At 44.7% G+C, this 23,037-nt stretch overlaps 1 protein-coding gene across 1 annotated transcript; it reads left to right on the top strand.

The window, feature by feature from the left end:
• The first annotated feature begins 5,813 nt into the window (after nt 1-5,813).
• Isy1 (ISY1 splicing factor homolog) lies at nt 5,814-22,837 on the top strand. The gene is made up of 11 exons (XM_052174262.1): nt 5,814-5,958; nt 9,311-9,333; nt 9,859-9,910; nt 10,332-10,397; nt 10,993-11,035; nt 14,164-14,276; nt 16,243-16,360; nt 19,259-19,381; nt 20,264-20,385; nt 21,657-21,743; nt 22,108-22,837. The coding sequence occupies exons 1-11, from the start codon at nt 5,956-5,958 to the stop codon at nt 22,213-22,215; spliced, it is 858 nt and encodes a 285-aa protein (XP_052030222.1). The 5' UTR covers nt 5,814-5,955; the 3' UTR covers nt 22,216-22,837.
• The last annotated feature ends 200 nt before the right edge of the window (nt 22,838-23,037 follow it).

Raw genomic sequence — 23,037 nt, 5'->3', positions numbered from 1 at the left:
GATGACAGTTTGGACTTTTCTTTCTATGCTAAGTAATGTCTTCTATAAGAAAAAGCTGGTGATAGAAGAACACAGTTTATTAATTTTATAGAGCTATAAACAGTTCTTTGGATTTTCTCTGGTCTAATGGTCTAGTGGGTAAAAGCAATTGCTACATGAGCTTGGTGGCCTTAGTTCCGAAATCCTTGTAAAAGAGGGGGAAAAAAACAGTCCACAGTTGTGCTTTTGACACATGAACAAAAGAACATTCTGTTGACAAGTACCCCTAATTTTTAGTTTGCTAAAAATGGTTTGGCATTTACTTGGCCCTGCCAACCCAGGCTCATCTGGTTTTGTGCCCTTGCTTTATATTTATAGATTAGATAATAAAAGCAAGTTAATACGGTATAGTTTAGGGTTAACCATAAGCACCCTTCCTACTCCTGCTCTCTGAAATAAAATTGGTGGTTTTCCCATTTAGTAGTTCTGAACCACTCTTACTGCCATGTAATTCTTTACATTGGGTGATTTTTTTTCTTTTACATATAAATTGAGTTCTTGTCAGTTTGTGATGGTCTGTCACATTGATTTTAGTGTGGGAGTATATAAGCTGTGCCATACATTTCTAATCTTGGTGTTTTTACTGAGCATGTAGTATGTCTAAGCAGCTGAGCATATTAAATACCCCGTTACATTTGTTTCTAAAAGTAGAAATCAGCATAAGGAATGGCCTGTTTTCTAATATCGCTGCAAAATTGTTGAGGATGGGCATAAAGACAAAGTAGGTAATGGTGCCTGATAGGTTGAACTTGGAATCCATGTTAGGGTGGAAAGAGAACAGTTCTTGAGACCTGCACACACCTTTGGCATATGTGCATATGCTCAGTAAAACTAGCCATACCCTCAGCCTTTAACCTATAGGTTTTAAAATGTTTAAAACCAATTCTCCCAGGTTTTGGGATTAAAGGCTATCATACCCAACTTTTTGTTTCTTTTTTTGAGGCAGTCATTGATTTTTGGCCTCAAAGAGTGAATTTGGTGCCTTGAAGTTACTTTAGTCTCTGCACTCAAGGCAGAAGCAGGTGGATCTCAGGCCAACCTGGTCTGCAAAATAATTTCTAGGACAGCCAGAGCTGCTACACAGAGAAAACTGGTGCCCTGTTTTTTGTTTCCTAGTGTCGTTTAATTAACTGTATGCCCATAGATATTTGCATTAAGGTCAGAGAACAACTTTGGAGTTTTCATGATTTTTTTTTTTTTAAACATTTAATGTCCCTCAAGGAAGTGTCACCATCAGTTTGTAAATTTGTTACATGATTGACTAGGATGTGGTTTTGTGGTCTTTACAAATACTGAAAGTTGTAAGGACACTGGCTCTTAACAGAAAATTAACTTTAATCCCAGCACTTGGGAGGCAGAGGTGGATTTCTGAGTTCAAGGCCAGCCTGATCTACAGAGTGAGCTCCAGGACAACCAGGGCTACACAGAGAAACCCTGTCTCGAAAAACCAAAAATAAAAATAAAAATTTAAAAAAAATTGGGGGCTGGCAGGTAAGAGCACCGACTGCTTTCTGAAGGTCCTGAGTTCAAATACCAGCAACCACATGGTTGCTCACAACCATCCTTAATGAGATCAGACACCCTTTTCTGGTGTCTGAAGACAGCTACAGTATACTTGCATATAAATAAATAGATTAAAAAAAGTTAAAACTGGACCTTAGAAAGGAGAGATGCCTCAGCCGTGTCTTGTTACAAGGAACTGAGTTCAGTTTCTAGCAGGCCATGATGCATGCTCAGGACACCTCAGAACTATGATCCAGCCTCACGGATCTGATGCCCTCTCCTGACATGGTCCCTACATGCAGGTGGACATTGCTAGAGAAAAATGCCAATTGAGAATCTTAAACAGCAACAACAAAAAACTTAGGTTAGGCCCTACAGCTGGGACATACCTGTAGCCCATTAGGTAGGGTTGTATTGAAATACATGAACTGCTCAAAATTAAGACCCATGTTGTAGGCTTTGTTGTTGGAGAATCTAGTCATTTCTTCTCCTGGTCTAGTTCAAGGAAGTATTGTCCACTCAACTGGAGGTGGAAAACAGCATGTTCTAGTTTTTACATTTGGATATAAAACAGAAAATCACACCTATTTACTATATAGTAACCTGCTTTCCTGCCCTCTACCCCCATTTGAAGACAGTTTTTGTGTTGTCCTGGTTGTTTCCTCTAATAAAGGCTGATGTATGCTGCATGGTTTCAGGGTTCCAAGTTTATAAGTGAGACCAGAAAAGCTATATAGTAAGGTTGTATCTGGTCTCCAAAGGCACTGCACACATCCTGTATATACACACGTTCGAAATACACATTAAAAACTGCAACTGGCAGTAGCTGCACTTGCCTTAATTTTAGCACTTGGGAGGCAGAGGCAGGTGGATCTCAAGAGTGAGGATAGCCAGTCTTCCACTCTTGGGGAAGGAGAGAAGATTGTTAGGCAGAACTTGTTTCTTTTGTGGAGGATCTGCCTGCCTTTGGGATTCTGTCTCCAGCACCAAGGTCTTTCACCTGTAAGTACAGTTCCAGAGGATCTACTGCCCTCTTCTGGTCATTTGGGCACATAGTTGGTATTTGTATATGCATGCAGGCAAAACATTGGAAATAAAAAGTTATAACAATGGGCTACATAGCAAGACCCTGTCTTAAAATGAAAAGATGGTGAAATGGAAAGAGAGGTGAGATGGCTCAGAAGGGAAATGGCTTGAGTTTGATTTCTGAAAGAACTGATCACTGAAAGTTGCCTCTCTGGTTACTAGCGAGCATCTTGGAGGGTTGTGTTTTAATGTTTTTGTGTCTAACACTTCCTACAAGTTATGGATAGAGAAAAGAAACAATATTTGAGGTCTGGAGAGAGATGGCTCAGCAGTTAAGAACACCTACATGGTGGCTGACAACCATCTGTAATGAGATTTGACACCCTATGTGTCTGAAGACAGCTACAGTGTACTTATAATAAATCTTTGGGCTGGAGTGAGCAGGGTTGACCTGGAGAGAGCAGATATTCTATATTCAATTTTCAGCAACCACATGAAGGTTCACAACCATCTGTACAGCTACAGTATAGTCATACATTAATTTTTTTAAAAGATTTATGTATATCTATGTACACTGTAGCTGTCCTCAGACCCTCCAGAAGAGGGCCTCAGATCTTAGTATGGATGGTTGTGAGCCACCATGTGGTGGTTGGGATTTGAACTCAGGACCTTTGGGAGAGCAGTCAGTGCTCTTAACTGCTGAGCCATCTTTCCAAGAAAAAAAAGTATTTGAGGTCCATAGAAAGGTGTAGGAGACATTCATTGGCAAAAGCATATTCTGGTTTATGGGTCAGGTAGAGTTGGAGATTTTTAACTTGAATTGGTTGAAAGTGTTCTTTTAACCAATTCAGTGTACTACATTTTTCTATCCTGCTTCTGGCATAGATGACAAAACAAGGCTTTTCACATGAAATGATTGAGTTGACAACAAATCATGCTTATTCCATTGAGGGTTCTTAACTTTTTATGCATATGGGTGTGAATGTGGAGGTCAGAGAACAGTTCGAAGGAAGTAACTTCTCTTCCATCATGTGAATTTCAAAGTGCAAGCTCAGGTCATCAGACTTGCTGGTAAACAGCCCCACTCATTTGAACTGTGAGCTGGGTGTGGTGGAACACATCTGTAATCCCAGCATCTGGAAATCAGGAAGATGAAAGTTCAGGGCACCATCTTCAGCTACAAGGCAAGTTCCAAGCCTTTCTGGGCTACTTGAGGTCCTGGATGAAAATGTCTTTTTTTGAAGCTGGGTAGAGGGACACCTCTTTCACTTGAGGTGAGCCTGAGCTACACAGGGAGTTCTCGGCCAGCAGAACAACTTAGTCACTCCTTTCTCCAATATCTTCATGTGAAGCATGACCGTTGTTTGAAATAAAATGGTTAAGACAATGGCCCAAACCATTCAAATGCAACAGAGATTCCTCCTAATTTTAGAGAAAATTGGTCTGGGCCTGGCAGTGGGCTCTGAACTGCTTGTGCTTAGTTCTCAGTCTAAGATGATATTTTCTGAGATGATAGTGTCATCTCAGAATAGGAAAAGGGGTGGACAAGGGAGGGGGCAGGGGTTTTTAACGTGCTAGGCATGTAATCTAGTGTTCTTTCATTTCCTGGGAAGTGGAGCAGTGCTCATCTCTGACTTCATTTCCATTGGCTCTCCCCAACCCCACCCCTGCTTCAAACTTACAGTTGAACAGAAAAGGCCAAACCACAAATCTGAAAAGCCACAGTGCTTTAGCAATTCACAGATTAAGAGTTAAGGCAAAATATCTTGGGGCTCCTGACCCAAAGCACCATTGACAATCATTTGGTCACATCTCCACAACTTCTTTGGCAAGAAGTGGGAACACAGATTCTAGTTTGGTGATCTGCTGCCCACTTACATAGGTATTCTAAGTGTCTGAACCTGTTTGATCCTGAACAACTCGGGCTTCTGCTGGGATCTGTTTAAGTTCTGATGGTTGAATTTAACAGAGTGGCCAGGAGCAGGGAAAGCCAATATAGTGGGCTGATCATGACTGAGATGTACAACCAAAATGTCTGCTGAATCCAAAACAAATGTTTTGGTTCCTCTCACCTACACCCGACTTTAATAAATGCTGTATCCCTGAACTTTTATGCAAGTGTGTTTTGGGACAAAAGCCTGCCTATTAGTTGCCAACTAATAAAGGACTCTGATTTGGCCTTACATGCCCGGTGGTAACATTCTTGCATGGACTATGACACGGGTACTTTGCCTAAGTGTGGGAGAGCCCACCACATTTCCAGAATCCGTATCTCTACTAAATTTCTCACGTAGTCTCCTAACTCTTGGTCTGCTCCAGGTAGCCATTTCTTCTCTGAACCTTACTCTGCATTTCATTTTCTTCTCATTACTTTTCGGTTTTTTGAGTAGTAGTTTCTTTGTGTAGCTCTGGCTATCCTGGAACTTAACTTTGTAGACTAGTCTCAAACTTCAAAGATAAGCCTGCCTCTGAGTCTTGGGATCAAAGCTGCCCTTCTCTTTAGTTTTTGAGGCAGGGTCTCACTATGCAGCTCTGGCTGGTCTGGAACTCCCTATTTAGACCAGGGTGTCCAGTTCACAGAAGCTGGCCTGTTTTGCCATCAAAATGCTGGGATTGAAGGCATGGGCCAACAAGCCTAGCCTTAACTCTGTAATTTAAAAGACGGTGGTCTCTGCTTTCTGGGAATGTGTGGGGAGAGGCCTGATTCGTTGCCTTAAACATTTCTTTCAAGACTACATTCTGTCAGTTTCTTGGAAACAGACCCTTTAATAAAGAATAATGATAATTATTCATGTTTCTTAAAAGGAGGATGATCATAGTCTCAGGCAGTGTTCCAAGTAAATGACAGGCAGCAGTGAAGAAGCCTCCCAGGAAGGCAGATTCGCCCCATTGGCTATTCAACCAGTGCTTGAGCCAGGAGGTATGCTAGCGACCCGGGTCCAGGAAGGTGACAGTACTCCATCCAGGGCCCCGAGTGTCTGTGAACGCTCAGTGCATGCAGAGAGGTGGAGTCATTTTCAAAAAAGTCATCTGCTGTCATCGAAGAATCAGGAAGGACAGAGGCATGCGAATCTTTGATCGCAGTTACCACCAGAAAGAAACCAATGACAAATGACACACACTCTTACCGCGCAAGCGTAGTCTTGTTGACTTAGGCGCGAGATGACGCATTGAATACGCGTCGGCGGGAAGCCGCCCACAGAAGCGCAACAGCGTTTCTCTCCCCTCCCCGTTATCTCTCTCACTTCCGGTCCTTAACTTCCGGTCCTTTCCATTTATTCTTCCGACAAAAAGGCCAGACTGTCCGTTCCCGCAACTGCCTGCCTCGTTCCGGGCTCCTAAGCACGTTGAGTTGCGGCGCGGCTCCAGCGCGCCCTCGCCGGCACCATGGTGAGTGCGTGGGGGAAGAGATCGGGCCCATGGGCGACCGGAGGTCCGGACCAGTGTGCGGCCTCGGGCTCCCGGGCCTATTCCGGTATTCTTTTCCCTCCTGGCATAGCTGTTAGAAATTGCGAGAAAACGGTCTGGGAGCTGTATCGCGTCCCGGTGGTTCAGACAGGGTGAAGCACTTTATGGGTAGAGACTGAACGGGCGGAGGACGGCCCAGGTGTTCTCAGTCTCCACGGATAGGAACTTCTACGGGGCAGGGTCTTTACACCTTTGCTGGCCTGAAGCCGGCGACAGAATCTGGCATTCTCTGGACAGGTGTGACATCACCGCGAGTGAGTGAATAGGATGGGCTGGTGTTGAGAGGTTGTGATCCTCGGTTTCATTCACTCAAGAAGCGTTTATATGGAAAAATGAGACCAGACACAGTGTTGATACAAAGGGGCGTGGTTACTGTAGTGTTTTCAGAGTAAAGTCCCCGTGGACCTCGAGAGACGGTCTAGTGGTTAAAAACCACCCAGCACCCACATGGTTGCTTACAATCACCCAAAACTCTAGTATTAAAGGATCCAACACCCACCTGTGAAGTGGCACTAGATACTCACATGGTGCACTTAACATGCATACAGGTGAAGCACTCATACACATACTAAAAAATATTTTAAAACTTACAGGTAAAAGTCCCCGTAAAAGCATACAGAGTGGCTTTCATACTTCTGAAATTTGTTGATGTCTTTGAAATCTCATTAGTCTTTTTGTTTTGTTTTGTTTTGATTTTTTTCGAGACCAGATTTCTTTGTATAGCCCTGGCTGTCCTGAAACTCACTCTGTAGACCAGGCTGGCCTCGAACTCAGAAATCCGCCTGCCCCTGCCTCCCAGAGTGCTGGGATTACAAGCGTGCGCCACCATTCGGTGAAATCTCTTTAGTCTTATCTATAAAGCCCATTTTGGTAGATATTTGTTCATATGCATATATCAAAGTATGTTTAAGGAACAGGTGTAAGTATATGTATAACCACGTAAATATATATGCAAAATAAGGACACTGATTCAAATATACAGGATTTCTTGCCATTCTGTACTTTACAATACTAAGTAGAAAAAAATCATTAATACACTTTGGGCAGGGTGGTATTTACACATACAGAGGTACAAACAGATATAAACTCCTGTTAACATAAAAATTTAAAGAAGCCATGGAATGCTAACAGGGATGTTTTGGAAGCTATAGATTGTTGAGAAAAGAAACCTAAAAAGGAGAGAAAGCAGCTGCCTTGAAGCAGCTGCTTCTGAAGGAGGATGAGCCCTGTATTGCTTCATATTCATATACCCACTCTCCACTGGCCAGGTTCCTTTCAGAGTGATTGGAAGGAGCAATCTGAAGGGCAAGTTAAATTAAACTCGTCTTCTGACTTTCTAAACTGTCTCTGTTTCTGCTTGTCTTCATGCATTTATCTGAATAAGTCATCATAACATTGTAAGATAAAAAACTATAATATCTGGTGTGAAGGGAAACTTAGGTTTTAGTGAGACCATGTCCCAGAGATGGTGAGAGGAAGAGCTGGGAGCAAAATCTAAGTTCCAAATTTAGCCAGTGCTCTTTTCTGTGTAGTTCAAAATTCAACTGAAAAAACAATGTGTTCTCTTCCTGGTCCTGTGTAAGGTTTAGGGACCATTGACTTCACACTTGGGTGGCAGCACTCAAATGAACATCACTTTGCAAAAGCCATTTTTTTTTTAAGTTCCAAAGCTTTATTATAGAAATGTAGGAAGAGAAATGAGATAGAGAAGTAAAGAGAAAGCCAGTCTTGACCTCTCCTCTGAGAGCCACTGACAGGAAACAAACAGCTTTGCTGTTTTCTGGTTAGAGTGGTGCATGGTTCATACGTCATCGTGTCAGGAGTGAGAGAGGGGTTGGTGAGGTTAGTAGATATGATCACAGTACACTCTGCACACGTGTATGATTTAGAAATAATAATAAAAAACCAGCCTGGTGATGGAGGCAGTACATGCCTTTAATCCCAGCGCTCCTGAGCCAGAGGTGACCAATCTTTGAATTCAAAGACAGTCTAGTCTACAGAGCGTTTCAGGACAGCCAGGGCTGCACAGAGTACTCTGTCTCAAAAAGCCAGAAATCAACCAACATTGAAGGTTTAGATTTTTTAAAACCTAAAAACTTCCTTTTTTTTTGGTTTTTCGAGACAGGGTTTCTCTGTGTAGCCCTGGCTGTCCTGGAACTCACTCTGTAGACTAAGCTGGCCTCAGACTCAGAAATCCACCTGCCTCTGCCTCCCAAGTGCTGGGATTAAAGACGTGCGCCACTACCGCCCAGCTTAAAACCTACTTTTAGTAAGGGTTCTAAATGCTTTAATGCCCCTTCTAGCCCACCATCCTTCAGAGGTAATGGAAAGGAAAGGTGAAGAGTCAAGGAGAATGTGGACCTGCTTAGAAACAGTTCTTTGGAGCACATCTCATCTGCATTGTCAGGATATCAGCAGCTCAGTTCACACAAATCAGCAGTGGCAGCCAGGTCCATTCACAAATATCATTTACGAGTCAACAGCGGCAGGACTCAAAAACACCATTCATGAATCAGTAATGGCAGGTTGGTCCAGAAGAAACTGCAAGGCTCTGGCAATTGACCTGAATCTGTAGATGCAGCAAGAAGCTGCTAGAACACCACCAGAAGTTTTTTGGTATGTTTTTCTCTATAAAGTCATGACAAACAATGACTGACAAAGAATGGTGAGGTATACCAATACCATCCAGCACCGTCCACTGTCTGTTGGGCTACATTTATATCCTTTCCAAATATCACATATTCTCTCAAGCATTTGCTCTATCAAAACATCACATGCCCCTTTTTCCAGACTGCCTCCAGAAAAACACCTCATGTCTGTTCTTAGCAAAACATCCTCCCACGTGTCTGCTTCAGCAAAAACATCCTCTCATAAGACAGTTTCCAGAAAAACATCACATGATACAGCTGAATCTCCGAAGAAACCAGATATTTATGCTTTACCAACCAACCAACCAACCAACCAACCAACAAAACAGTAGAAGTGATAAAAGATGTTCTAAAGCCAGAGGAACTGGCTTAGTGGTTAAGAGCACTTCTTGTTCCTACAGAGAACCCAGGTTTGGCTCCCAGCATACATATCAGGTGGCTTGCAATTGCTTAGACTCCATTTTCATGCAACTGATGTTCTTTCCTGTCCTCTGGCCACTGTACACATACAGTGTGTGGTCAGACAAGCAGGCACACACATTTATGGATTAAAAAATATGATTTAAAATCAATCACAAGAATACATTTATTCTGAACTTGTGTTTTCTTCCCTTGTCTCCTTCTAGGCCCGAAATGCAGAAAAAGCCATGTGAGTATCAATTTTCTTGGGGCTGAAAAATTTGAGATTTAGTAAGCAGCACAGAACTTGTATGTGATCTCTTTGGTAGGAATCTTTTTTAGAAGTGGTTTCTTCTCTCCATGTGTTAAAATAACCTTTCTGTGTTTGCTTATGTTCTTTCTTCCCCCATTAATGTTGTCCGACATCTTCCAGAACTTACACAGAGTAAACATTTTCCATCTTGGGGATGGGTTGGAAATGACAGGAAGGGCAACCCACTGTTAATCTTTTAACACTTCTGTACATTGCTTATCACAGTCTGATAAATAGCATTTCCTACAGTCTATATATGCACTGTAAATAAAGTAGATACTTGAGTGCCCAGAAACACAAATGACATTGGCAGCCCATCCCTTGGAACATGAAAATCCTTGACTACTCTGGCTTCGTTATTCCCATTTGTGTGAATGATGTTGGATGTGGTCATGAGCAGATCGTCCCCATCCGGGAACTTGAGTGATAAGAAATCTAACGGGGTCTTTTGTGTGCCTGCAGGACTGCCCTGGCGAGGTTCCGTCAGGCTCAGCTGGAAGAGGGAAAAGTCAAGGTGAGTGGAGTGTTCCCCGGGTTCAGGAGCAGATGCAGCTTCGAACCCCAGCTCCTCCGCTGGGCACACTTGCGCTTCTGCTTGGCCTCTTTCCTGTTGGCAAGCAGTTACCTGCCGCCTGCTTTCCCCTTATTATTCTGGCGTTAATATTGATTAGAAGAAGGTAGGCCTGGAGAGATTAAATATCTACATACATTTATTTTAACTACACTGTTCCTTGAATAATTATATATCCTAATTATATAGTTTCCTAAGAAGAGATTGTACAGTGGCGGTTAGGAATTGAATATTCTCTAGCACTGTGACTTCAAGTGTATTTAGAGCATTAAATATTTCAGATTTCAAGGCTGAATCAGTTGTGGATGTTACATACGTGTGTACAGAGCCCAGTTGTAATATGTTTTACTCTCGTCCTCCTCAGGAGCGCAGACCCTTCCTGGCTTCCGAATGTACTGAGTTGCCGAAAGCGGAGAAGTGGAGACGGCAGGTATGTTCCGTAGAAATATCACCTCTGTTTGTTTCCTTTATCTCATCAATGATTACTAACCAGAATTTAGTTTGCTTGTTTTTTGTTGTTGTTGTTGTTTTGTTTTTTTGAGACTGGGTCTCTTTTTGTATTCCTGGCTAATCCCTATGTATACTAGGTTGGCCTCGAACTCACAGAGGTCTGCCTGCCTCTGCCTCCCTAGTTCTGAAATTAAAAGCTGTTTTTGGTTTTTTGAGATAGGGTTTTTCTGTGTAGCCCTGGCTGTCCTGGAACTCTCTCTGTAGATCAGACTGGCCTCCAACTCACAAAGATTGACTGCCTCTGCCTCCCAAGTGTGTACCACCACTGCCTGGTGTTAGTTTTTTGTTTTTTAAGACAGTCTCATTTTGTGGTCCTGGCTGACCTAGAATTCATTACATAGGCCAGACTGTCCTTGAACCTGTCTGCCATCCTCTGCCTCCCAGTAGTGGGGTTAAAGCTGTGCTCTGCCCAGCTATAGCAATTTTATTGCTTGTGAATTGTATTTTATTGTAAGTTTCTTGTACTTTCAGATATGTTAAAAAATCATGAAAATTTGCCTGTTATTTTCCTACAGATCATTGGAGAGATCTCAAAAAAAGTTGCTCAGATTCAGAATGGTAAGCTGCCTACCTTCTAAAGTGTTCTAGAATACACAGTCAGATGTGGGGACTAGACGTGAACACTGGCCAGGTGCCATGCATGCTTGCAATCCCAGTGTCAGGGAAGTGCAGGCAGGAGCCCAAGGTAACCCTCACAGCTACACAGCACACTGGAGGCTAAAACCAGCAAACAAATAAATACAATTTTGTCAGTCAGTTTGACCTAGTTGGCATTTATAGGATGAAGCACCTAGTGACATTTCATTTAACTTTATTATAGTTTTTTCATTACTTAGAGCAATTTTGAAATTAAACCTATTTTGGTCATATACTTCCCCTCCTCCAAGTCCTTCCAGGTCCTCTCCCCCTCCCTGCCCAGCTTTTAAGTTCTTTCTCTAAAAACAAATGGAAACCCGGTACAACAGCAAAACCAAGAAAACAAAATACAACTCCCTCAACAAAACAGAACAAAGAACAAACCAGTGTACACTGCTCAGCTACTCCTGAACATGAGGCCCGGCATGGAGTGCTTGGTAGACCTAGAGCTGTTCTGTTATTGAAAACTGATTTTCCCTGGCCCAGCATGCAAAGACTACAGTCCGGTTGTTAACCTTTACTGTAGTGGGTAGGTTTTTAGTCATCCACTCATTCATTCATTCATTCATTCATTTTAAAAAATAAGATAAAAATTATCAGCATGAATAAATGACAGTCTGGTTGTTAACCTTTACTGTAGTGGATAGGTTTTTAATCATTCATTCATTTAAAAAAATAAGATAAAACAAAAATTATAATATCAAAATTGGACAAGACAAATCAACATAGGGAAAAGAGCCTAAGAGAAGGCAAAAGAATCTGAGACCCATTCATTCCCACACTCGGAAATCCCATAAAAGCACCTAACAGGAAGCTGTTGTATAAATGCAGAGGATACAGTGGGAGCCGTGCAGGCCCTGTGTGTGCTCGGCCCCTGTGAGTCCGTGTGAGCTTCGCTCATGATGACTCAGAGGGTCTTGATTGTCCTCCATCCCCTCTGACCCTTACACTTCTTTCTTTTTGCCTCCTTTTGTGAGGTTTTGTTTTGTCTTATTTTTGCTTTTTGAGACAGGCCTTCTCTGTGTAGTCCTGGCTGTCCTGAAACTCGCTCTATAGACCATGCTGGCCTCCAACTCAGAGGTCACCCTGCCTTTGCCTGCCAAGTGCTGGAATTAAAAGCATGTGCCACCACTGCCCTTTGAGGGACGGAGTTGATGCAGACATTGCATTTAGGGCTGAGTGTTCCATCTCTGATGCTGGCTGAGCAGGGCACTGATCTGTGAGTGTAGCAGACTGCCAGGAGACCGATTTTATTGCTGCTTTCCCCCCCTTGTTTTAGACTAGGATTGTTTGGTGTTTGCCCTGGGTCCCTGGGCTGTCTTAGCCTCAGGTTCTTGATCACCCAAGCAGTGTCAGGTATGGGTTCCATCTTGTGGAGCGGCCTTAGGTCAAGCTAGTTATTGTTGGTCACTCCCACAGCTTTGTGCCACCAATTGCCCTAGCATATCTTGCAGGCAGGACACCATTGTGGTAAAGAGTTTGTAGCTGGGTTAGTGTTTAAGTTTCTCTTTTGAGAGCATGCCTAGTATGGCCTTGTACCAAAGATGCTGGAATGGAGGGGAGAAGGCTCTATTTAGACACTGGCTGGACATCTCCATCTTCAATGAGTTGTGTAGATGTTGTCTTCAGCAATGGAGCTTTGCTGTCAGTTTGTAGACAAGTAACCTGTAGTCTTGGCAACAGCCTGGGTTATTTAACAATTCCCATGGGGTTCCTTGGATAACAACTCAATTAGATACAGCACAGTTTCAGGACTAGAAGCGTAGTTTGGTGATAAGAGGCTATCACCTTTACAATGTATATATTTTAGGAAGTTTTCTCTGTGTTAGGCTTCCATACTTCCATACTACCCCTCTTTTATTTTTTATTTTTTTATTTTTTGAATTGGGTTTTTTCGAGACAGGGTTTCTCTGTGTAGCCCTGACTGTCCTAGAACTCACTCTGTAGACCAGGCTGGCCCCGAACTCTGAAATCCGCCTGCCTCTGCCTCCCAGAGTGCTGGGATTATAGGCGTGCGCCACCACCGCCCGGCTCATACTACCCCTCTTAATATTAGCTGTCTCTCCCTGTATTCCCCTAACCCCCTTCCTTTGTTCCCACTTGATCCTCCCATTTCAGCCCCCATCTGTCTGTGACTATCTGGTTTATTTCCTTTATAAGGGCACACAAATCTTTCACCAAATTAGAACATATTCTTTCTAGGCCATATGACAAATGTCAGAAAATTCAAAATAATTAAGTTTTCTGATTATAACAACAGGAAGAAAAATGCCTACATACTTAAAAATTAACACGTGCATGTGTATATGTGGAAAATCAAGAGCTTTTGTGTTGTTAACCTTTATAAAACCAGCAAGTGGGAGGCTCAAGCTGGACAACCTTGTGTTTAAGGATGTGACCCAGGTTTGAAAACTAACCAAATATACTGCTTCAGATGGTACACAATTTCTTTCCAGCACACAGGGAGGCAGAGGCGGGGGGATCTCCATGCCAGCCTGATCTGCAAAGGGAGTTCCTGGACAGCTAGGGCTACACAGAGAGAAACTCTGTCTCAAAAATCAAAACAAAGAAAATAAAACAAACAAACAAAAAAGAAAAGAAAAGCGATCACATTCTCAGCTGCATGCCTTGCGCCTGTGTAGTTGAATAGCCGTGTAGTTTCCATCGGCACTCTGTATGCTAAATACTGGGAAGGATGCCCTTCTGCCTCTATGCAGCTCTTCGGTAAAGTGCTTAAACATCTATTTTTTTTTTAAGTTTATTGTTTTCTTATTGCTGATTTTTAGCAGTTCATTCCTCACTGCTGCCTCTGTCAGAGTGAACTGATGTGCGTGGTGTGGAGTGTGTGCACAGAACTGCCCTTAGGAGGCTAATACACCACCACACCAGGCCTTTCTTCTTAAATGAGTCATTTTATGCACTATACCATTGGGGTTGAGGCCTTCCATCTTAAAGCTGTAACACTGAGTACATGTACTGGAAGTACTGACAGTCATTATTTTAAGGGCATGGCATTTTGAGGAAATGATATTAACATTTTTGTTTTCTAGCTGGTTTAGGGGAATTCCGAATTCGAGACCTGAATGATGAAATTAACAAGCTGCTAAGGGAGAAAGGACACTGGGAGGTCCGGATCAAGGAGCTGGGCGGCCCTGATTATGGAGTAAGTTGCTAGAGCCCCAGGGGTACCTGGGATAAACTAATGACTTGTGGGAGAGTCTGTCTGTGTGCATTGTCTGCAGGTTCAGTCCGTGCCTGTCCAGAGGTGCCTAGGGTGACAGGGTTGAGAAGCAGTTACATGTGGGCAGAATGCCTGTTCAAAGGATGGTGGTACCATCCTGAAATCCCGCATGGCGCAGGCCTTGGCCTAGCTCCACAGAGACATTCCTGTCTGCTGTGTTTCCCGCTGTAGCATCAGGATTATAGTAAGACACACGTACCCACACTTTGTTTGTTTGTTTTGAGACAAGGTCTTCCTATTATGTAGAGACTCCTGACTCTCTTGGAATTCATTATGTAGAGCAGGCTGGCCTTGAACTCACAGAGATCCACCTGCCTCTGCTGGGATTAAAGTCTTGTACCACCAAGCTTGCCACTTATATACTTTATTTTAAATTTAAATTTAGTTGAGAGTGTGTGTGTGTGTGAGAGAGAGAGAGTGAGAGAGAGAGAGAGAGAGAGACAGAGACAGAGAGATAGAGAGAGAGACAGAGAGAGAGAGACAGAGAGAGAGAGAGACAGAGAGAGAGAGTGTGTGTGTGTGTGTGTGTGTGTGTGTGTGTGTGTAAGCATGAGTGTTGGTGCCAGTGGTGGTGGGCAGAGGAGTCTGGTCTCCCCGGAGTTGGAGTTAGAGGCAGTTGTTATATTGGAGCAGAATAGCTGTGAGCCCCCTGATGTGCACGGTGGGGATTGAATGCAGATCCTCTGCAAGAACGGGATGTGTTTCTAAGGTCACAACCCTTTCTCTAGCCCCAGCACACACACTTTATACTGCTATGTGGTGCACACAAAGTGTGCTGAGAAAATTCTGTAATGCGCTTTGGCATTTTCCATTCTATCTTATTTTTTAGGGTATCATGTAGTTCAGGTTGGCCTTGAAGTAGGTAAGGTTAACCTTGCATGTCTGCCTCTTGAGTACTGGGGTTTCAGGCATGTACCACCATGCCTGGTTTTCTGTGGTGCTGAGGTGACCCAGGCCCTATCTCAGCTAGATAAGGTTTTTCCTGATTTAGATGCATCCCCAGGCCCCTTGAAACTTTTTTATTTTGTCTGTTTTGTTTTTTTCTCTCTCTCAAACCAAGCCTCACTCCGTAGCACAGGCTGGCCTAATACTATGTGGCCTAGCCTATGCTTGGATTTGGGTCATTCTTCCTATCTCAGGCTCTCAAGTGCTGAGCTTCTAGACATGCACCCCACACCCAGTTGTATCCGGGTCCAAGGAAGCACAATGCAGGGTTGGCCTCCTGAGCCCTGTTGAGGTTTTTCCTTTTGGTTTTCTTAATGATGTTTATTTATTCGTTCGTTCATTTATTTGTGTCCATGTCCACACCACAATGCACATTTAGTGGTCAGACAATGACAAGTCAGTGACAACTTGTAGAAGTCTTTTTTTTTTTTTCCCTCTTTCATGGGGATCCTGGGGAATTGAACTCAGGTCATCGGGCCTCCTTCCTTAGCCCTGTCAGTGCTGAAATTACAGGTGTATGGTACCGTGTTGGGCCAGCATTTTTTATTTGTTTTAAACTTACTTTTTTGTGGTGCTAGGGATCAAACCAGGGCTACTTGCATGCCAGACGGACACTGCCCTTGAGCCACATCTCTCTAGGTTCACTTTTTGTTTTTTTAAAGATTTATTTATTTATTTTATATATATGATGAGTACACTATTGCTATGGCTATGAGCCATCATGTGGTTGCTGGGATTTGAACCCAGAACCTTTGGAAGAGCAGTCAGAGCTCTTAACCGCTGAGCCATCTCTCCATCCCTCTAGGTTCACTTTTAAGGATTTTGAAAACAATGCACAAATGTTCTTCTGTGTAGAGTGTTTTTCATGTGTGACATTATTATCTCAAAATGTAAACACAGAGCAGGCTTGTGTATCCATTCTTCCTCTTTCTTTCCCAACAAGAAAGTTGGCCCCAAGATGCTGGATCATGAAGGTAAAGAAGTCCCAGGAAACCGAGGTTACAAGTACTTTGGGGCAGCAAAAGATTTGCCTGGTGTCAGAGAGCTATTTGAAAAAGAACGTAAGTAGTTCATGTGTTTGAGAGTGCAATTGACCTTTAATTGTTTCTACTGAGTAGAGAAATGTGCTGTATGCTATCTGTGTAGGAATTATTGTTCCCAGATTTTAAAAAATAGTTTAAAATTTTCATTCCTAAGTTTATTTTATATTTTTGTAGCATGGTCTCATGTAGCCCAGGCTTTGAATGCCTGATCTTCTTGCCTCCACCTGCTAGGGTTATAGACACCTGTCCTTTTTGTTAAAAAAGACATTGTTCACCCTGGCCTAAGACTTGCCAACTAACTTCAGTCTCCACCTTCAGAGCTCTGGGGTTACGGACCTGCATCATCGTGTCTCGTTTTTGTTGTGATTGTTGTTCTGTTTTTTGTTTTGTTTTCTTCTCCCTTTCACTTTTCCTTCTTGTAATTGACATTTATTAGTGTGTCATCAGGCCTCTGGGGAGCACCTTTACCCACTGAGCCGTCTCTTCGTCGCATTTTGTACTGAATTTTTCTGCCTTGTTAAGATTTGAGTCCCAGAGCTTGCACCTGCTAGGCCACTCGCTGTCTGCCGCTGGCTTCACCTTCAGCCCTGAGCTGTGCTGTCCCTGCAGTGGCAGGCTTCGCTGACACAGAGCTGTTCCGTGTTACCCCAGGCATGTCGTCAACTCATGAATTCAAAGGCTCAAGTAATATCCTGCCTCAGTCTCCTCTTCGACCAGGCCTGGCTCAAGAGTGCTGTGTGTGAGTCACTCTTACCAGTAGAGCTAAAGATAGGTCTCAGTCCCCTTGCTGCCCCACTGCAGGACTCTGTGGAGATGACTGGGACCCTTTATCATCTTCAGGTTTCCATGTAGGCCCCTTTCACCGCTTAGTTTTTCCATATTAGGTAAAATATTCATCAGTCCCAATTGACTGCAAGTGTTTTTTTCTTCTTCTATTTCACATGATTGCACTTTAAAACTATTCCTTAGTGTCAGGAGGACAGCAGTGCTTTTGCCAGTGTGATGAGCACTTCTTCACAGGACATGACCCAAAGAGGCAGATAAAAATTGCCATTACCGGATGTGGGCATTGGATGGACTATCTGCCAAAACATGGCTGTCTGTACTGCTGTGACACCCTCGGTGCATGACACAGAAGCTGCTCCACAGTGGTTGCGAGGAGCTAAAGTGCATCACGGGGTATTGATGGTGAAACACGGTGCGGCAGGCCCTGTGAGGGCGGGCCCTGGGCTTGGGCCTTAGCACCAGAAGGAAAGGAGGAAGGGCCATTGTGAGGATTAGCCATTCTTTAAGCAGTGTTCTGTTGGTGGGCCAGCCTTTGTTTCTAGTTCTCATAATTAGAAGATTTTTGTGATTTTTAAAAAATGATGTATATATGTTTTTAAGTGCAGGCACATGCGTGCTCGCGTGTGCATGTAGGGACAGCATTTGGGAGTTGGCTCTCTTTGCTGTGTTTGAGGCGGAGTCTCTCTTGTTGAAGCCTCTGTGCTGCGTGCTTTAGGCTGGCTGGCCCTCAAGCTTCCTAGCAATTTTCCTGTCTGTTTCTGTTTCCCATCTTGATGTGGGAGTCTGGATTTACAGATGTGTGCTGCTGCATCTGGCTCCTTTACATGGTTCTAGGAACTGAAGTTGAGCCATCAGGTTTGCACAGCAAACCTTTGAGCTGCTGAGCCATCTTCCTGTTTTGTTTTGAGACAGGGTCTTACTATGCATCCCAAGCCAGCCTGGAGTTTGTATGGTAGCCCAGGCTGCCTCCCACGTGCTGGGAATCAGGGATGTTTGCTATCATTCCCTGATTATTTCTGTAATTAATAAGGTTGATAATTAAATTTGGTTACCAGTGGAAATCAAATTCCACATTTTTCCAAATTTGGAAATATTCCAAATGTTCACATATTTTTCTTAAAATATTTTTGGGCTATATTTTAATTTTGTGTGTACAGGTGTATTTGCCTGCATGTATGCCCCTGCATTCAGTTCCCCCAACCCAGAGTCCAGAGGGGAATATTAGATCTCCGGACCTGAGGTTACAGATGGCTGTGAGCCACCTTTGGATGCTGGTACCAAACCGAAGTCTTGGAAGAGCTGTGGTGCTCTTAAGCACTGTGTTGTCTCCTCAACCTCCAGTTTTTTCTTCTTTAGTGGTCAACCTTTATTTTTCAACCATGCTATGGTTTTCATTTGCTTTCTCTTTGATAATTACATTTGTGTTCCAGCAGCTGCCTGGCCTGGCGTGCCTTCCTCAGAGCGCTCTTGTTTGCCCTTCTTAGGCTTTATGTTCCATGTATTTGTTTTGTGCCGGAGAACACTGCACCATTTCCTGGGTTGTTAAAACACATTGTAAAATAGTGTTAAGAGGTTTCAGGATACCCCACCACGGTGTGACTGATAATCTTAGGTTATCTCTAGTGTTTTCATTACTGTATAAATAGTTCTGTATCAATGATGTGCTGTATGAATGATGTATTTCTCTGCCTGTAAACTGTTATGGACCATTGGGTTTGAGGATGTTGCTAGAAAGCACTTCAGACTTTGAACTGGGCTCTAGGGCTTGCTAAGCAGAGGTCTCCATTGCTCTCTCCCCAGGTCCGTTTATTTAAACCATACACATTCCATTTATTTACTTGGTATGCATCTGTCTTTGTAATGCTTAGGGCAGAACCCAAGGCTTTGGGCACGTGAGGCAAGGATTCTAATCTGTCCTCTCCTGGGAGTGTACTGATAAACTTTAACTGGGCTCCAAGTATTGGACCAAAGCTCCGGCTTTGGGAAGGGTGGGGCCACTCACTTGGTCCCATGTGTGACACAGAAGTGCTGACTGTGGCATTCCCATGGCCATGTGTCCTGTGTGGGAAAAAGGTTTGGCTCAAGGATGAGCTTGTTGGGAATTCAACTGAGTTGCTGCCTTTCTTGTAGCCCTTCCTCCTCCCAGAAAGACGCGTGCTGAGCTCATGAAGGCCATCGATTTCGAATACTATGGTTACCTGGATGAAGATGATGGAGTTATTGTGCCCTTGGAACAAGAATATGAGAAGAAACGTATGTCTGCGGGCGTGTCGGTATAGCTGGGACCTGGTTTGTCTTCTCTCCATTGCAAATGAAACAGTGCATGGCCAGGCGCACGCCTGTAATCCCAGCATTTGGGAGGTAGAAGCAGGCAGATTTCTGAGTTCGAGGCCAGCCTGGTCTATAGAGTGAGTTCCAGGACAGCCAGGGCTATACAGAGAAACCCTGTCTCGAAAAAACAAACAAACAAACAAACAAACAAAAAACCCAAAGAAATGAAACAGTGCATGATACAAAAAGCTGGCTTTTTTGTTGCTGAGGGTCTGCAGGGGACTGGCAAGGATCTGACATCTAGGTGGCAGGTGAGGCAGTTAGGGTCATGCCGGGCCCCAGAACAGCAGGTGAAGCCACAGATTTTCCTCTGTCCTGATTCAGTTTCTGGCAGGGCTCAATCTAGCTCGGTTTAGTCAGTCTAGCTAAGCTCAGTCTCGTAAGCGAGCTTTCCTTGAACTTTAGTAGTATCCAGTAGCTTTTAGACCTGCTTCTTGCACAGCTGACAGCTTACTCACTGATGGAAAGGGAGGTGACATGTATGCCCGTGGTTGCTTCTTCCCTGTAGAGCACCCCGTGCCAGCCGGAGTAGGGGTCCATGGGAATTCCCATAGGAATGTGGGACTGCTTGGTGAGGATGGGACCCAGCATGCGTGTGTCCTTCCCCTTTCACATATCCATGTCAGTCGGCCAATGGAGATGTTGGAGACGTCGTCACAAAGCCTGCCTTGTACCTACCTACCCAACTTAAGGCTAGAGGCGTTGTAGGACAGACTGTCCTTTACAGCGGTTTCTAAAGGGGACATCCTGGCCTCTCAGCCCACTGAACTGTGTTTTAAATAATCTTCTGTTCTCTGTCTTCAGTCAGAGCTGAGATGGTAGAAAAATGGAAAGCAGAGAGAGAGGCTCGGCTGGCAAGGGGAGAAAAGGAAGAGGAGGAGGAGGAGGAAGAGGAGATCAACATCTACGCTGTCACGGAGGAGGAGGTACAGCACGGTCCTGCCTGGCGCTCATTGTCCTCTTGTCTGAGCTGCAGTGGGGATGGGGCGGGGCAGGGCAGGGCGGGCCATGGCTCAGAGCCCAGCACCTTTACCTGCAGGATGGCTGTGATAACCCTTCATAGGAGCACAGGGAGGGCTCCAGACAGGAAGGGCCGAGGCAGCTGTTGTTAGCTTTCTTCTAACAGGCCAGTTCTCTCGAATGATGGAGCACAGTATATAAACCCAGTTGAGGCCACATAAGCTTTAGCCCATGACCTTAGCACTTCTGTGGCTCAGCAGGAACTCTTGAGTAGACGTCCATATCCATTTCACAGATGGAAACAGGCCCTTGGGTCTGCAGAGGCTGTGATCCTTACCTCTCAAGCAGAGCCTCTGGGCTCTAGACTCTATTGGGTCCAGCATGGACCAGTCAGAACACCTCTGATTTACTGCTCGGAGACGGGAGATGGGGCAGATTTCCCATATACAGTGGATGGAACTTGCTTGTACATCACTGGCAAAGAAGCAGGTTTGGAGACAGGTTTGGTGACTTCGTGCGTGTGTTAGAGGATCTGGAGGTTCCTGCATAGGCCCAGCTGACCTGCAGTAGGGATCATAAAGTGTTTAAAGCAGGGTGACAGCATGCCCAGGGCTTTCTCTGGGCTACAAATAAATTCTCACCTGATTCTTCAGGTCTTCAGTCAGTGGCCTAGACACACCATGCTCAGCTAGGTGCAGGAGCAAAGCAGGCAGCATGTACTGGAGAGGCCAGGGTGGCGGGGACAGCTGGCTGGCCAGTGCGCGGGCAGATGAGTGTAGCTGTTGTGATGGCCGTGCAGGGGTTCCCACCCAACAGGCTTTTCCTTTAGTGTGAAAATAATGGAAAAGGCTTTCTTTTTTCCTTTTAAATAATTTTAGCTGTTTTAAGCCTTTTGTTTGCTTGTTTTTGTGGTACTGAAGAAGTAAGCCTTCTATCTCTGAGCTGTGTCCCTGGCCTCTTTTTATTTTGAGGTAGGGTTTCACTATGTTGTTGAGGCAGGCCTAAAATTACTTTCCAGCTCCACGGTGCTTTTGTATTTTATTGTTATTTTTGGAGGCAGGAGCACTTCTGCAGCCTGGACTGGCAGGAACCTGAGGCAGGCCTCTAGCCTTAGCTTCCCGAGTGCGGGATTGCAGGTCTGTGCCTCCAGGCCCAGCTGGGTGACCCTTGGGGCAGAGGTTGTCAGTGCTTAAGTCACTGGTGACCTGCTCATGGCTTGTCTGTTTGTCTTCCACAGTCCGATGAGGAAGGCAGCCAGGAGAAGGCAGGGGAAGATGGTCAGCAGAAGTTCATCGCTCACGTTCCAGTGCCGTCGCAGCAGGAGGTAGGCTGGACACCATGAGTGCTGAGGTAGAGCGCTGTGGTAGAGCCACCTCCAGTGAAGCTCACCTCCCCGGGGTTCCTTGTCCCTCCCTTCCACTGCACTCTTGAATCCTGGCCATGTGGCACTCATCTGTGTGTTCACAAAGGGGTGTGGCATGAAGGGCAGGACCGTCTTGTTGGAAGAGATAAGCAGGAGCTTTGAGGAGTGTTCCTAGGGAAGTGGCTGGGTTCCTGCAGACCCCCTTGGGATAAGTGCGGTTAAAGTCCCACTGGTTGACCATGTCCCTGCGGGTATTCCCTGCTTGGGTTACAGCAGGGGTGGGGGCCTTGGTGAGGGGTGACTTCTATTCTATGGGTGTCCACAGATTGAGGAGGCGCTGGTACGGAGGAAGAAAATGGAACTGCTCCAGAAATACGCAAGTGAGACCCTGCAGGCACAGAGCGAGGAAGCCAAGCGACTCCTGGGGTACTAGGCTCAGCCAGAACCCTTCGTGAACTCTGGAGATCTGGTGGGTGCTTGGTACTCCCTGGCATGCCATCCTCACAGCTGCCCTGGGCTGTGGCTGGGCCGGCTGGCGCCGGAAGGCCCCGTGCCTTTCTCACCCTTCCTCTTGCCTCCTCTGGACGCGTGAGCTGGCCTGGCGGTCGGCCTTTGTCCCTTCCCCGTAAGCTGCAGTGTACTGAGCGCTGTAGTAGCCGTCACCTTTGTACAGATGCCTTTGCTGCCCTACGGAGCCATTTATTTTTACTTTGGAATATGTAAAATCTGTTCTCTGAAAATTTATTCTGCCCTGTACTATGATTTGGAGAATCAAGAAGGATCAGTTAGTAGCCAATTTTAAAAAATACATGATTTTTATTCAAATCACGTCCAAATTCAGAGATTCATCTTCTCTGGAAGACTGAGATGGAATTTCACGGTCTGTGGTGGAGCCCTTTGATCCTTGACTGGGCACTGCTTTCCTCCCACGACCCCTCTGGGAGAGCCGCTTCACTGTCTTCTGTCCTGTGGACAGTTGTGAGTTAGCAACTTTATTTTTATAACTTGTTTCAGAGAAAGGTACTTTTATTAAAGGTTTTTAATAAGAAAGGAAACATCTGTGCCTGGAGCATGTTCTGTGCCGTATCTAGACTGTAGTGGTTTGATATCAGTCATGGAAGGCACTGAACACTGTGTGGGGTGGAGAGGGCGGAGGGTACAGAGTGGTTGGTGATAACCAGGAATGGTAGAGATCCCAAGGCTGTACCCGGCATTCACATGCCACCAGCTGCATTCAGAGCAGAGGACGGTGGTG

Source organism: Apodemus sylvaticus, chromosome 2, assembly GCF_947179515.1.
Source record: "Apodemus sylvaticus chromosome 2, mApoSyl1.1, whole genome shotgun sequence".
Lineage (NCBI taxonomy): Eukaryota > Metazoa > Chordata > Mammalia > Rodentia > Muridae > Apodemus > Apodemus sylvaticus.
The sequence above is the reverse complement of the archived record's forward strand: the minus strand, read 5'-3'. Positions and strand labels throughout refer to the sequence as shown.

Coding starts and splice junctions, on each gene's coding strand:
- Isy1 (XM_052174262.1), top strand. Junction 9,334..9,858: donor CGAAATGCAGAAAAAGCCAT/GTGAGTATCAAT, acceptor GTGTGCCTGCAG/GACTGCCCTGGCGAGGTTCC. Junction 14,277..16,242: donor TGGGCGGCCCTGATTATGGA/GTAAGTTGCTAG, acceptor TTTCCCAACAAG/AAAGTTGGCCCCAAGATGCT.